General features: G+C 39.4%; 1 protein-coding gene across 1 annotated transcript in view; it reads left to right on the forward strand.

Moving 5' to 3' along the window:
- COL6A6 (collagen type VI alpha 6 chain) overlaps positions 1–15990 on the forward strand; it is a 140768-nt gene that overhangs the window by 22649 nt on the left and 102129 nt on the right. Inside the window, exons 2-5 of the mRNA XM_059162584.1 lie at positions 8692–8790; positions 11202–11798; positions 12892–13512; positions 14604–15164. Of these exons, the coding sequence (XP_059018567.1) occupies positions 8724–8790; positions 11202–11798; positions 12892–13512; positions 14604–15164 (1846 nt within the window). The 5' untranslated portion in view covers positions 8692–8723. The remainder of the gene's footprint in view (positions 1–8691; positions 8791–11201; positions 11799–12891; positions 13513–14603; positions 15165–15990) is intronic.

A 15990-nucleotide genomic window follows, 5' to 3' on the forward strand; every position in this document is an offset into this window, starting at 1 on the left:
TTATCAAGTTGAGGAAATTTCCCTCTATTCCTAATATACTGAGTGTTTTTATCATGAATGGGTGTTAAATTTTATTCAATGATTTCTCTGTATCTGTTGACATGATCATGTCATTTTTCTTCTTTAGACTGTTGATGTGATAGATTACAGTCATTGATTTTCACATGTTGAGCCAGACTTGCAAACTGTAATGAAAGACATTTGGCCATGGTGTATATAATTCTTTTCATACATTGTTGGATTGGATTTGCTAATATTTTGTTACAGATTTTCACATCTGTGTTCATGAGAGATATTGGTCTCTTGTTTTCTTATAATGTGTTTATTAGGTTTTGGTATTAGGGCAATGCTAGTTTCATAAAACAAGTTAGGAATTACTCTGCTTCTATCTTCTTGAAGAGATTATAGAGAGTTGACCTCATTACTATCTTGTTATTTTGGTCACATCATCCTTCAGTAAAGTTTTATAAATTTTGCTATAGATGAAAAAGTGCTCCATATCACTCGGCATCAGGGAAATACAAATCAAAACCACAATGAGATATCACCTCACACCAGTCAGAATGGCTAAAATCAACAAGTCAGGAAATGACAGATGCTGGCGAGGATGCGGAGAAAGGGGAACCCTCCTACACTGTTGGTGGGAATGCAAGCTGGTGCAGCCACTCTGGAAAACAGCATGGAGGTTCCTCAAAATGTTGAAAATAGAACTGCCCTATGACCCAGCAATTGCACTATTGGGTATTTACCCTAAAGATACAAATGTAGTGATCCAAAGGGGCACATGCACCCGAATGTTTATAGCAGCAATGTCCACAATAGCCAAACTATGGAAAGAACCTAGATGTCCATCAACAGATGAATGGATCAAGAAGATGTGGTATATATACACAATGGAATACTATGCAGCCATCAAAAGAAATGAAATCTTGCCATTTGCAACAACATGGATGGAACTAGAGCGTATCATGCTTAGCGAAATAAGTCAAGCAGAGAAAGACAACTATCATATGATCTCCCTGATATGAGGAAGTGGTGATGCAACATGGAGGCTTAAGTGGGTAGAAGAAGAATAAATGAAACAAGATGGGATTGGGAGGGAGACAAACCATAAGTGACTCTTAATCTCACAAAACAAACTGAGGGTTGCCGGGGGGAGGGGGTTTGGGAGAAGGGGTTGGGATTATGGACATTGGGGAGGGCATGTGATTTGGTGAGTGCTGTGAAGTGTGTAAACCTGGTGATTCACAGACCTGTACCCCTGGGGATAAAAATATATGTTTATAAAAAATAAAAAAAAAAAAATTTGCTATAGATCTTTTATGTGTTTTAATGTTTTTCTTGATATTTGATATGTTGATGCAATTTTTAAAAATATTTATCATTTGAGAAAAAAAGAGTGGGAGGAGGGGCAGAGGGGAGAATCTTCAAGTAGACACCCTCCTGAGTGGGAAGCCCAATGCAGAGCTCAGTCCCACAATCCATGAGATCATGACCTGAGCTGAAACCAAGAATTGGTTGCTTAACTGACTCCTCCACCCAAGCGCCCCTGTGTTGATGCTATGTTAACTTGACTTTTATGAAAAGACTTAAATTTTCTAGTTATTGTGGATATATAGAAATGCAATTGATTTTTATATCTTGATGTTATATGAAGAGACCTAAAATATTTGCTATTTTTAATAATTTAGCTATGGATTTAAAAAGTCACGCCACTTGTAAACAATGACAATTTTATGTGTCCTTGTTCTTTTTTTTTTTCAATTCTTGTGCATTTAATTTTGCTAGAACTTAGGAGTAAAAGAGGACCACCTTTTCTGGTTCCTCATTTTAAAGAGGGTACTTTTCACCAACAGTCATGAGGGTTCCTTTTTTTCCACATCACCACCAACACTTATTGTCTTTTTTATTTTAGCCATTCTGACTAGTGTGAGGTGATAGCTCATTTTGGTTTTGATTTGTGTTTCTCTGATGTTAAGTGACGAGCATCTTTTCATGTGTCTGTTGGCCATCTGTATGGAAGTGTCTATTTGGGTCTTCTGCCCATTTTTTAATCTGATCATTTGGAGTCTTTCGGTGTTGAGTTGTATAAGTTCTTTATATACTTGGTTATTAACCTCTTACGAGATACATCATTTGCAAATATCTTTTCCCACTCAGTAGGCGGTCTTGTCATTTTGTTAGTTTCCTTTTCTGTGCAAAATCTTTTTATTTTGGTATGGCTCCAATAGTTTAATTTTGCCTTTGTTTCTCTTGCCTGAGGAGCTCTATCTACAAAAATGTTTTTGCAGCTACCTCAAAAATTTATTGCCTATGTTTTCTTCTAGGAGTTTTATGGTGCACTTTTGGTGGGAATGCAAATTGGGGCAACCGCAGTGGAAGACAGTATGGAGGTTCCCCCAAAAATTAAAAATAGAATTACCATAGAATCCAGCAATTCCACTGCTGGGCATTTACCCAAATTAAAATGAAAACACTGCGGGGTGCTTGGGTGGTCAGTGGTTAAGCATCTGACTCTTGATTTCAGCTCAGGTCCTAATCACATGGGTTATGAGACCGAGCTTTACATCAGGCTCTGTGTTCAGCTGGAGTCTGCTTGGATATTATCTCCCTCTGCCCTTTCCATATGCTCTTCCTCTCTTTCTCTTTCTCTCTCAAATAAATAAATCTTTTTTAAAAATGAGAACACTAATTTAAAAAAACATATGCCCCCCTGTGTTTATTGCAGCATTATTTACAGTAGCCAAGATATGGGGGCAACAAAATTTCCATCCATAGATTGATAAAGAAGATGTGGTATGTATATTTACAATGGAATATTAACCATAAAAAATATGAGATCTTGCCATTTGCAACAACATGGATGGACTTAGAGGTTATTCATGCTAAATGAAACAAGTCAGAAAAATACATGTTCCATATGATTTCACTCATGTGTGGAACTTAAGAAACCAATCAAACAAAAGATAAAAAACAGACTCTTAAATACAGAGGAAAAACTGGTGACTGCCAGAGGGAAGGTGGGAGAAGAATGGGTGAAATAGAGAAAGGGGATTAAGAGTATACGTATTGATGAGCACTGAGTAATGTATAGAATTGTGGAATCATTATATTGTAAACCTGAACCTAAAATAACACTGTAAATTATACTTCAGTTTTACTTTAAACAAAGAATACTTCTATAATATCTCTGTTAAGATGATATATACTGTAGATGTTTAAAATACATCTTTTGTCAGATTGTTTGCTTCTATTCCTGGTTTGTTAGAGAGGTTTTTCTTAAAATCATAAATTGGAGTGGTTTTTCTTTTGTATTTACTTTTTATTTCTATTAGTCTATCAATATAAGCTGTATTCTTGTGTTTTTAAATATGTATTTAGATTTACATAGTTAGATTGTATCTTTTAAATGTAATCCTTGTATTTCTGAGCTAAATCCAACTTGGTAATGGCATATTCTCTCTTTTTTTTTATACTGAGGGGGTTGATTTGCTAATGTTTCATTTAGGATTTTTTATATTTATTTACTTTTTCAAGTTTTTATTTAAATTCCAGTAGTTAATGCACAGTGTAACATTAGTTTCAGGTGTAGAATCTAGTGATTGATCACTTCCATACAACACCCAGTGCTCATCACAAGTGCCCTCCTTAATCCCCATCATCCATTTAGGCCATCTCCCTAGCCCCTCACCTCCAGTAACTCTCAGTTTGTTTTCTATTTAAGAGTCTGTTTTCTGCAGCGTGGAGGTTCCTCAGAAAGTCGAAAATAGAGCTACCCTACAACCCAGAAATCACACTACTGGGTATTTACCCTAAAGATACAAATGTAGTGATCTGAAGAGGCACGTGCATCCAAATGTTTATAGCAGCAATGTCCACAATAGCCAAACTATGGAAAAAACCTAGATGTCCATCCACAGATGAATGGATAAAGAAGATGTGGTGTGTGTGTGTACACACACACACACACACACATACACACACAATGGAATACTATGCAGTCATCAAAAGAGAGGAAATCTTGCCTTTGTGATGACGTGGATGGAACTAGAGGGTATTACACTTAGCAAAATAAGTTAATCAGAGAAACACAATTATATGATTTCCCTGATATGAGGAAGTTGAGAGGCAACATGGGGAGTTTGGCGGGTAGGAAAGGAAGAAATGAAAAAAGATGAGATCGGGAGGAAGACAAACCATAAAAGACTCTTAATCTCACAAAACAAACTGAGGGTTGCTGGCGGTGGGGGAGGGAGAGGGTGGTTGGGTTATGGACATTGGGGAAGGTATGTGCTATGGTGAGTGCTGTGATGTGTGTAAACCTGGCAATTCACAGACCTATACCCCTGGGGCTAATAATACATTATATGTTAATAAAAAAATAAAATTTTTTTAAAAAGTCTGTTTTCTGGTTTGCCTCTTTTTCTCCCTGTATGTTCATCTATTTGTTTCTTAAATCCCATATATGAGTGAAATCATATGGTATATGCGTTCCTCTGACTGATTATTTCACTTAGCATAATACTTTCTAGCTCTCTCCATGTCAGTACAAATGGCAAGATTTCATTCTTTTTGATGGCTGAGTAATATTCCATGTGTATATATACCACATCTTCTTTATCCACTTATCCATTGATGGACCTCTGGGCTCTTTCCATAATTTGACTATTGTTGATATTTATATTCATTAGTAAAATGGGCGTTTAATATGCTTTTCTCATACTGTCCTTGGCTAGTTTACATGTCAAGATTTTATAGGTCCCCCAAAAGGGAAATGGGAAATGGCTAATATTTCTTGTTTTTTGGTCTCTGAAAGAATTTGTAGAAGATTCAAATGATGTGTTTCTTGAAAGTTTGGAACTTGCCAATAAAAGCATGTAGGCTTCGAGCTTTCTGTGAATATATTTTTTAATTTTTTATTTTTTATAAACATATAATATATTTTTATTTCCAGGAGTACAGGTCTGTGAATCGCCAGGTTTACACACTTCACAGCACAGCACTCACCATACTGCTTCAACTTTTTAAGTCTCCATCTTATCTATAGTTATGTCTCCTTTTTCATTTATGCAATTATCTGTGTCTCTTCTTTCTTTTGTGAGGTGGGTATTTCAATATGATTTCCTTTTATCTTTGTCTTTTAGTTTGCTGATTTCTGCTCAAATTTTTAGTATTTTAGTATTCCGGGTTTATTTTGGATTTATTCTGTATTTTCCTAATTTTTAAGCAGAGCATATAATTCCCAGACAGATAAAATAAGGTTTGCCTTATTGAAATTTTCATCCCCTTAAGTGGATGTCCTTGGGTCTGGAAGGATTCCAACAGAGTTTCTGACCCAGAAGGGGTCAATAACTGAGACCGGCTCCTTCTCTTGCTGTTGTAGTCCCTGTAACACAAGACCTGTTATTGTCTGAGGGGCACTTTCCTCCTAAGACTGTTTCAGAACATGTGCTTGATATTTCACTCTCTCCTTGGCTTAACTGGTCACTTTTTTTTTTCTTCTAGTACTATTTATTAGATCAAAGAACTGTCAGTGTGTGACAGTTGGAATTTAGAGGATGTAATCTCTTGTGCTTCAGGTTAGGAATCCACAGAAGTGAGGGGTGTGGGGGTGTCCAGTGACACCATCGCTGAGGAACAGAGTGAAACCCAGGTCATGAGACTTTCTAGCCTGTGCTCTTTCCACTGAACCAAGCATTCCTCCACACACGAGTGTTCATTTTACAAAATGGCAGATCCTAATGACCTTGTTCAATATCATCAGTCTACGCAGCCTCTCTTTGTGATTCTAGAAACTGCAGTTGGGAAAAACATGACATCAGTAAAACTATGCAGCTTGCTTGCCCCAAGACTGCATGTGTGTTTTGTAGTGCTTACCATCATCGATTCACTGTTTATTTGTTCCTGTTGTGTGCCAAGGATATGTGCTGTAACATTTCAGCATGGACGTTGTCTCTCTTTGGATAGTTTTCTTTCCACCTTTTGACTTCTGAGAACTAGTACAGCTCAAGAATGGGAAATGGTGGAAGAGATGGGGGCATGGGGATAAATAAGCAAATGACAACTTATCCTCAACTTTGCAGCAAAGACCCAGTATTTTTTTCTTACAGTGCAACAGTTGACAAAATTCTTGTTTCTGAAGAAAAATAAAATCCATATGCTTGGAAATGATGTATCTTGCATGCTCATTTTAAAGGAAAACTTGGCATTTATCTTAATTTTGCTGAAGTCTTTTTAGTATCCCTTCTGGGCAGTTAATTTTTTTTTTTTTTTTGAAGACATGTCCTAGATTATGAATTGGCTTGCATGGGGCAGAGGTCTCCCTGAAACCCCTTGTTCTTCATAGCCTCAAGAGAGGTGTTGCACAAGTTCTAAACATTCTGGGTTTGAAGCCAAGGGTTTGGTGGCTATGTTGCTTTTGCAGCTGTGGTTTAAATTAGAAACATTCTACCTTCTCAACAGAAAGTTTACAGTGATCCAGATTTTTTAAAGCTTTTTTTAAGCATGTAATTTCCAGAAGAAGTAGATTGGCTTCAGCCTATTTGATTCAGAATAAATGAATTACAACAAAATTTAGATTAAAGAGAACTGTACCTTTGAGAGTATTTCTATAACAATCAATCTCACCGTTAAGATGGAGTGTACAATGAATTTAAATTTACGTTGTTACTTTAAGTAAATATCTCATTTATTCTCCCCTCATGTCTTCAGGTTTTTTTTTTTTAATTGTTTTTAAAATATCCAGATATTTTAAGATGTATGTAAATCCTGGCCATGATGGGAGCAGAACAACAAAGAGATTATAGGCAGTTCATCCATGTTTTGGTGTGGTCAAAATGATCCCAAGCCTACTAAGCATGAGCTTGGAGGCTTAGCCCACTACTCGTCTTACTGTATACACAAAACATGGCACATATGCATTTTAAGAGAACCTTTTACATGTGGAATTCTACACTATATAGCCTTATACCACACCAGATGTGGGATTCCATCTAAAGGGTGCAAGAAAATTATTATCACAAGATGCCATTCCAAAGAACTCAAATTTTATTGTATCACTGGTATTGATCATCTTTCTGCATGGGGAAATTTCCAGATGCTTCTTGCTGCATTGGGATTATTGTGGCCTTTCCTAATCCTCGCTTTTCTATCCAGGTTTTAACTTTTGGAAAGAAAGCTGGAGACACTTTTTGTGTTTACAATGTTGAGATTGGGATGCAGGGTAACAGAGTTTGTAAGGACAGATCTTATGTGGGCTGTACACCCAACTGTGGCCCATTTTATCAATGTGATTGAGTTGGTTGCTTACTTCTCCCTTATAAATCTATTTCCTTATCTGTAAAATAAGAGTAATATCACCTGGTACTAGGTTTGTTATCAATATCGAACAAGAGAACAAATGTAAAGCAGTTAGCGCAGGGCATGACACAGAGTAAAGGCTCAACAAATGTTGGAATTTGTTGTTACACGCATTGGTAGAAAATGTGCAGATATTACAACTTGGTTTTCATTTTGGGCAACCCATGTTAGGACTAACATTCCTCTAAAATAAAAGGGTTGAACTAAAAGCAACCTTTTATGAGCCACTTCCAGTTCATTGATTACCTCGGAATAGGATTGATAAATTAACTTACAGCCTGAAAAGTTTATATCATCTAAGCTTATGAAGGAATACAGCAGAGTTCCAAATTCCAGAATGTCAGAGGGATGATGGAGTAGGTGAGGCAGTGGGGATGGAATTTTGAATGGCACAGGTCCCTTTTCTGAAGGGATGAAGTACTAAGCCCTATAAGTCTGCCTGACTAGGCTCACTGCTAGTACTAAGCACTAGGAGTGAGACATCCCTATATAACATTGCAAATTCATGTTTCGGTAAGAATTCAGCAAGAAACAGATACTAGTTCATTAATATGGATCAATTGATTTTTCACTGAGTGGATGAATGAATGAATGAACCCATCCTGCTTCATGAACATATTTATTTTCAGTATCTTTAATATTTTATTTAATTCTATGAAATGAGTAATTCTAGGGGGCCAAAAATGCTTTAGGTCAAAGTGGAATTGGAAAACCCTTGCCTCACACAGTTTTAGGTACTTGGAAGCAAGATTGCGCAAAATGGGTCATTTGGGAGGATCAAGATATTGAGATGGAAAATGGAGGGCACTACTTTTATGTCTTCCCTCAAATTTAGGGATAAAGAGAAATGGTTAGCTTTTTAATTGTTTAGGAAAAGGAGAAAAACAAGGAGTTTTGACCACATCTAAAAATACGTACTGCTCAAATATGAAACACACCTACATGTTCATTACAAGTCAAGTCTTAGACTGTGTCCCAGCCGTGAACTCTGAATTGTCTTGGCAGTGAGTGGACCCAGGGTAACACTAGGGTACACGGAAAATGACTAATAGAGACATGAAATGTTGTTGGAACTAGAATATATTTGGCTATCGCCATTGACAATCCAAAATTTCATGTTTCTACAGCATCTTAGACCAGGAAAAATTTATATGATTGTGTAAATGTTTGTGGATCTTTTCCCCCAAGGTACTTCACAAATCAGAAACTCAGAGATTCTATGCCTTCTATTGCATCCAGTTTGCTATAAAATTTTGTGTGCTCTTAAGTGTAGGACTTTATTCCAAAATAATATCCACAACAATTTTAGGTGTTTATGTTTTTGTCTTTCAGATTTCAAGCTGGAGATTTTTTTAGGTCATATTATGAAAATGCTGCTGATTTTGTTCCTTATAATTCTTTGTTCCCATGTCTCTATGAGCAAAGATCCCGGTAAGTTTTAAAAAAAAAAAAAAAAAAAAAAAAAAAAAAAAAAGAGGAGAATTATTTTCACCAAGTTTTGTAGAGGTGTGGATGGTAGCTCAATTTCTTTTTGATGTCAACCTCTTTTTCTTTATAGATCATTTGTTTCTGGACCTTATTCCAGATATGATATGAGAGCTGTTATTTGTCCTTAATTTCAACCCCTTTTAGGTCTGTTGGGAGTTTGCATCTCTTAATATTAGAGTCAGGCCTAGGAAATTTGGCATGTCTATTCCTAGCTCATTTGTGCCAAAACATTGTCTTAGTTAAGTATCCAGATTCTGCTCCAGTTTAAACTGTTTGCTTATTGTAAAGAAAGAGCTCTTGCTCTTTAGAGAAAGCTCTATTGCTGTCTACTGTCTGTCAGTAATCTTTGCCTGGTGGACAAGAAATCAAAATACTGATGTACCCTTCACTGCCCCTCCCACCTCTATGTGGTGAGTTCTCATACAGGCCACTTCATGTCCAAGGCCAGCTATATTGGCTTTCACCGCTTTCTCAAGGACTCTGACCTTGGAAGCAAGTCAAGACCTTCTGAAGGGAGAAACTAGACATTGTTCTGTAAGCCTCTTCCTTTGCTATCTCACTATGCTTGATAAGCTTTTTAAAGAGAAGCAGTGCTTTTTGCTCACTGTCCCATGGTTCAGACATGATGTCGGCTCGTATCGGAACCTGAATCTATCTCGTGTGCTAGTTGTCCACATTTCCTTTCTCCACGTGAGGTGTGGGGTTTATTCATGAATAGAAAGGTCACTTTTGGTCACAAGTCAAGCCATCCTGGACAGGGCTCCCTTGACAATCCTCATAGGGGTTCCAGCCTTCTCTTGGAAGACAATGTTAATTCACCCCCACTTATTTCTTCCCCTCAAGTCACTGCTGGCTATATGGTCATCCAAGGAGTCTCAAACTAGTTGAAAGCAGGTTCTTCAGAAGCTAGGAAAGAATATTATTCTCTGTGCCTTGGTCAGATTGCTGTCAAGGGAACAGAATCACATGGTGGGGGGGTGCCTATGCTGGTTTCCTAGCAATTGTAGACAGGAAGAGGATGAAGTTATTTTAATTTGATTAGAATTTATCTGGTAACCACTTCAGCTCATCAGAATCTGAGTGAGGAAGGACTGTAGATATTTCCTAGTTGAATCCACTCATTTTAAAGGTGAGGAACCAGAGGCCCAAGTATGTTGAATAGTTTGACAGAGCAGGTGGAGTTAGCTGATAACAAAGTCAGGACTCCTGTTCTTTGTTCAATTTCACATTTTCTTAAATCTGCACCATCAAATAGACCTTTCTTTCCCTTCCCCAGACAGGAAATGGATCTTCTACCAAAGTGGTGAGAACTCTGAATTCAAACCAGCAGATCACTAGTAAACAACATTTTGTGCTTAAACCCAGTGATTCCCTATCACATAAAAATCTTAATCTCACAAAACAAACTGAGGGTTGCCGGGGGGAGGGGGTTTGGGAGAAGGAGGTGGGATTATGGACATTGGGGAGGGTATGTGATTTGGTGAGTGCTGTGAAGTGTGTAAACCTGGTGATTCACAGACCTGTACCCCTGGGGATAAAAATATATGTTTATAAAAAAAAAAAAATCTAATTCTATATAGCTAACATTGAACCTGACATTGAATGAAGACTTAAAAGTTCAATGAATCCTATATCCCTATATAAAAATTATGTTTTTAATAGGAACTAAAACCATAATCTCTTTCCTAGCTTAAGGCATTCTAGTTTCTATCAAGTTTTACTTACATAAGAAGACATCCACCAACAATAATGCCCATTCCTATGGTTCATCAAAAAATACTATAAAGAACTTTAAATTTGCCACAGTTTTGTGATTGTTAGGTATTTTTTAAACTTCATCAATTTAACACTTGGGAATACAAAACTACTATGTATATAAGTTAATCAGATCACTGTTGCCTTGCTAAAAGAGGAATTACAATGAAAGAGTATCATTCAGATTTCTCCATTCTAACAAATGCAAAGCAATGCAATTCTCATTTAAAATTTTTATTCTCTTGATATAAATGAGGATCAAATTCTGAAAGCAAAAAAGAGGGGGGGGAATGAATCAGTCACTAAATGTATAAAAACCCAGGATTTTTTACTTCTCTAAATTTATCTAATTAATTCCATACAAAATTGGTGCTTAATTTGTGATGAGTTTAAATAAAAGGGTCTATGGAAGGAATCAGCCCAAGAACTAGATTTCTTTTCTTGGGAGAATGTGTAATTTCAGGTTATTATTTCCAGTTCATTGGAAAAGTATTAAAAATACAAATGAAGGAAAGTAGGTTTTTCTACAAATGGTTAGCATTAAACAGGGTGGTAATTTCTAAAATTTTTGCTTTGTTTCTATGTTTCTGGGTTCGTAGGCCCTGAGTATGCAGACGTGGTGTTTCTGGTGGACAGCTCGGATCACCTGGGAACTAAGTCCTTCCCCTTTGTGAAAGCGTTCATCAACAAGATGATCAGCAGTCTGCCCATAGAGGCCCACAAGTACCGCGTGGCCCTGGCCCAGTACAGCGACCAGTTCCACAATGAGTTCCAGCTGAGCACCTTCAGGAGCAGGAACCCCATGCTGAACCACCTCAAGAAGAACTTCGGCTTCATGGGCGGCTCCCTGCGCATCGGCCACGCGCTCCGGGAGGCGCGAAGGACCTACTTTTCTGCTCAGGCTGGCGGGAGGGACAAGAAGCAGTTTCCCCCAGTTCTGGTGGTCCTGGCTTCCGCGGAGTCCGAGGATGACGTGGAAAAGGCCTCCAAAGCCCTGCGGGAAGATGGGGTGAGAATCGTGTCCGTGGGGCTGCAGGGTGCTTCCGAGGAACAGCTGAAGGCCATGGCCACGGCTCAGTTTCATTTCAACCTCCGGTCGGTCAGGGACCTTGGCGCGTTTTCCCAAAACATGACACACATCATCAAGGAAGCCACTCAGTACCGGGATGGAGCAGCGGATGACATTCTTGTGGAAGGTGGGTTTAGGGCACATGTATAGGAATGATTAAATGCTTTTGAAAAATCAATATGGAGAGAGGATTGTAAGGACAAACACCCCTTCCCTCCAAAGCCTGGGCTTCTGTTGCTATGTAATCTTATTACCGGTTCATTTGAAAGGTAAATGTGTTCTTAAATCATTGCCCGCTGAAACCACATAATGCAATCTCAGAATGCTAGGGCTAGAAACAACTTCAGGTAAGCCAAACCTCTGCTTCTGCTGAGAGAAGCTTGCAAGGGATCATTTAAGGTGACATGGCCCGGCCCACACCAGGCTGCAGTTGGATATTGGGTAGATCAGGCTCCTGGATTCCCCAGGCCCTCGATCCTACAACTGTATACTGCCTCCCTTCTGCAGCTCTTCTCTGGCTGAGCTTCCCTGTGTTCTGTTCCAACTCCAACCTGCTGGCCAGGTCTGTCCTCTTGTATTAACAAGGATGATGGGGTGTTTATGAACCTCATTCAAGTAAGGGGCAAGAGAGAACCAGTTAAAAACAATTTGCTCAAACTGTACAAGTGTCAGTAAGTAACATAGGAAACTGATATTATTGCCAGGTAGATCTGTTTGAACGAGACAGTAGAATTGTCTATTGATAATGGAGAATGCTTTTCTTGTTTATTCTAGGAAAACATGAATCCTCTTATTGAACTTTTCCCCAAATAAAAAAATGCAAAGTGCAATTTTTAGTCCATTACAATACCTTAGGAATATCTGGACTCTACCTATTGATTTTAGTGATATTTTAATTACAATCACAGTAGCAGTTGTTCACAGAGCGAATTTTATGTATGGGGCCGTATGCTAAGCACATTATCACATGTGCTCTCTATCACAATTTCCTGAGATAAATGCTGTTTTCACAGATAAGGAAATTAAAGCTGGGAGTTGAGCTTTGATCCAGGATTTGAATCTAGGACCTTGTGATCTCAGCTTCATGATCCTTTTGTGCATGGCATTCTTTCTTTAAGGGTGTAGCCAGATTCTGGTAGATGTTTTCGTGCCTTATAATGCTGAGCAGGGATGCCAGAACTCCAGCTAAATTTGTGCCTGTTCTTTCTTTGTCCATACAGTTTGCCAAGGCCCGTCTGTGGCTGACGTGGTGTTCCTGTTAGATGTGTCGGTCAATGGCAGCCAGGAGAACTTTGACTACCTCAAGGAATTCCTGGAAGAGAGTGTATCTGCTCTTGACATAAAGGAAAACTGCATGAGGGTTGGCCTGGTGACCTACAGCAATGAGACGAAGGTGATAAACTCACTCAGCAAGGGCGTAAATAAGTCAGAGGTTCTCCGGAATATACAGAATCTCTCTCCCTGGGCTGGGAAGGCTCACACAGGAGCTGCCATCAGAAAGATCAGGAAGGAAGTGTTCAGCGCACGCAATGGCAGTCGGAAGAATCAGGGGGTGCCCCAGATCGCCGTGCTGGTGACCCACAGACCCTCAGAGGATAACGTGACCAAGGCGGCCGTTAACCTCCGGCGCGAGGGCGTGACCATCTTCACCATGGGCATCGAGGGAGCCAGTGACAGCCAGCTGGAAAAGATCGCCTCTCACCCCGCCGAGCAGCATGTGTCCAAACTGAAAACCTTCTCCGACCTGGCTGCTCACAACCAGACGTTTCTGAAGAAGCTGCGGAACCAGATCACGCACACTGTCTCTGTTTTCTCCGAACGCACGGAAACTCTCAAATCCGGTAAAGTCCTTAGCTGAGAGAAAGGTGATTCAGAGCCTTTCTCTTTTCTCCTGTCGCTCAGGCATCCTAAATAGAGGAGGGGCTGGCAGGGGGTGCTGTGGATAGGGAGAATAAGTTCCTAATTCCTTACCTTTGCTTACTCATACAAAGTGTAACCTGGGGGCGAAGGGAAGCCGTTGAGGTCTTGGGATGGGGAGGAGGGACTTCCTTTTTTACATGGTCTCCAGTGCAGCTTTACCAGGATTCTCTATGACTTCTAAACATCCCAGAATGCCATCCTTTGTTATTCAACTGCCTTTTACTTTTTCTTTTTTCTCCTTTGCCTCTCCCGTTCCCCTGCTCTTTCTTATACTGTTTTCTCTTTAAACTTTTCTCTCCTTTCCTCCCACCATCCTTGAATTCCAACTTGGAAAAGAAACCGGAAGCATGATTTGGTTTGAGGACAGAGTGGTTTGCTGTGAGGGGCTATTCTGCTATCTGTGAGTTTGGAGAGACAGAGAGTGATGCATTTTAAATATTTCATATATAGACATGCGTACTATGTAATTGATGTGTGCCTTTATATGTAGACATCAACAAATAGTTCTAGCATGTTTACTATCAAAGTGTCCTTGTTCTATGCAAATAAGGCCACTGACAATACCTCTAGGTTTGTGAATTGGCTAGGAGTAGATGGGGAGTCCATAGTGTGTGTAAGTTTTCAAAAAAGAAAACTCGTTGGTCCACAATATCCTGTTAAAGACCTCTGTTTCCCAGCATATCACTTGCCTGCTTGCTAAGCTGTTATTCACTAATGGGGAAAGTGACTTGTAAAAATCATCTTCAAGTTTTCTTTCTCATCTTTTATTGTGTCCAGATTTGCTCTAATTCATGGCAGAGAACTATTGAAATAGTCTTAAACTGTCAGAAGCAATTCATTTGGCCCCAGTAATGCTATGATTTCCCTCCATTAGGCTAGCAGTATCTTATGCCTAGAAGCTGTTTTCCATTTTCCTGTCTGAAGACGCTTCCATTGTTCTGCTTCCCATCTATCCCCAGTCCTTCTTCACACTTGCCTCTGGGCCACAGCCAACTGTATGGTTCCATTTTAGGTTGTGTGGATACTGAAGAAGCAGACATTTACCTTCTCATCGATGGCTCTGGAAGCACCCAGGCCACAGACTTCCACGAAATGAAGACCTTCCTGTCTGAGGTGGTAGGGATGTTCAACATTGCTCCCCAAAAGGTGCGGGTTGGGGCTGTCCAGTACGCTGACAGCTGGGACTTGGAATTTGAGATCAATAAATACACTAACAAGCACGACTTGGGAAAGGCCATCGAGAACATCCGGCAAATGGGTGGGAACACAAATACAGGTGCAGCCCTGAATTTCACACTAGGGCTCTTGCAAAAAGCAAAGAAGCAGCGAGGAAACCGAGTGCCCTGTCATCTTGTTGTCTTGACCAATGGCATGTCCAAGGATAGCATCTTGGAGCCTGCGAACAGACTGAGAGAAGAGCTCATTCGTGTTTATGCCATTGGGGTCAAGGAGGCCAACCAAACACAGCTGCGAGAAATTGCAGGCGAGGAAAAGAGGGTATACTATGTGCATGACTTCGATGCTTTGAAAGACATAAGAAACCAAGTTGTTCAAGAAATCTGTGCTGAAGAAGGTAGGGGACATGGTGGCTTCGCCTTTTGATTTCAGCTCCTAAATTACCTTCCTGCAGTATGACATCCCAGGCTTAGAGAAACAGCGTGAATTTCTAAGTCAAGGTTTGTTGACTTGTGTAGCTACATTTGTTCTCCAGAGAAAAACTAGGAGCCCATTATAATGTTGTTCTAATTGATATCAGAAGCATACAAAAGATGTTTGGAGGCGTTCACCCTAGTAAATATCAGTTAGCCTCTTCCCACAAATCCCTGCTGGGATAGACCTATAATTAGACACCACAAATGATTTCTGATTTTGAAGGAGTAGCTCGGGTTATTTAAATTGCTTTTTTTTTTTTATTTTTTTTTATAAACATATATTTTTATTTTTATCCCCAGGGGTACAGGTCTGTGAATTGCCAGGTTTACACACTTCACAGCACTCACCAAAGCACATACCCTCCCCAGTGTCCATAACCCCACCCCCCTCCCCCCAGCAACCCTCAGTTTGTTTTGTGAGAGTAAGAGTCACTTATGGTTTGTCTCCCTCCCAATCCCATCTTGCTTCATTTATTCTTCTCCTACCCTCTTAAGCCCCCATGTTGCATCACCACTTCCTCATATCAGGGAGATCATATGATAGTTGTCTTTCTCCGCTTGACTTATTTCACTAAGCATGATATGCTCTAGTTCCATCCACATTGTCGCAAATGGCAAGATTTCATTTCTTTTTAATTGCTTTTTAATAAAACTTTTATGAAACCTTTTACAACTGTATCAGTAGTCTTCAGCCAGGGGTGACTTTTGACCCTTGGGGGATACTTGCAATATCTAGAGAGAAATTTT

Source organism: Mustela lutreola, chromosome 2 (genome assembly GCF_030435805.1).
Source record: "Mustela lutreola isolate mMusLut2 chromosome 2, mMusLut2.pri, whole genome shotgun sequence".
NCBI classification, from domain to species: domain Eukaryota; kingdom Metazoa; phylum Chordata; class Mammalia; order Carnivora; family Mustelidae; genus Mustela; species Mustela lutreola.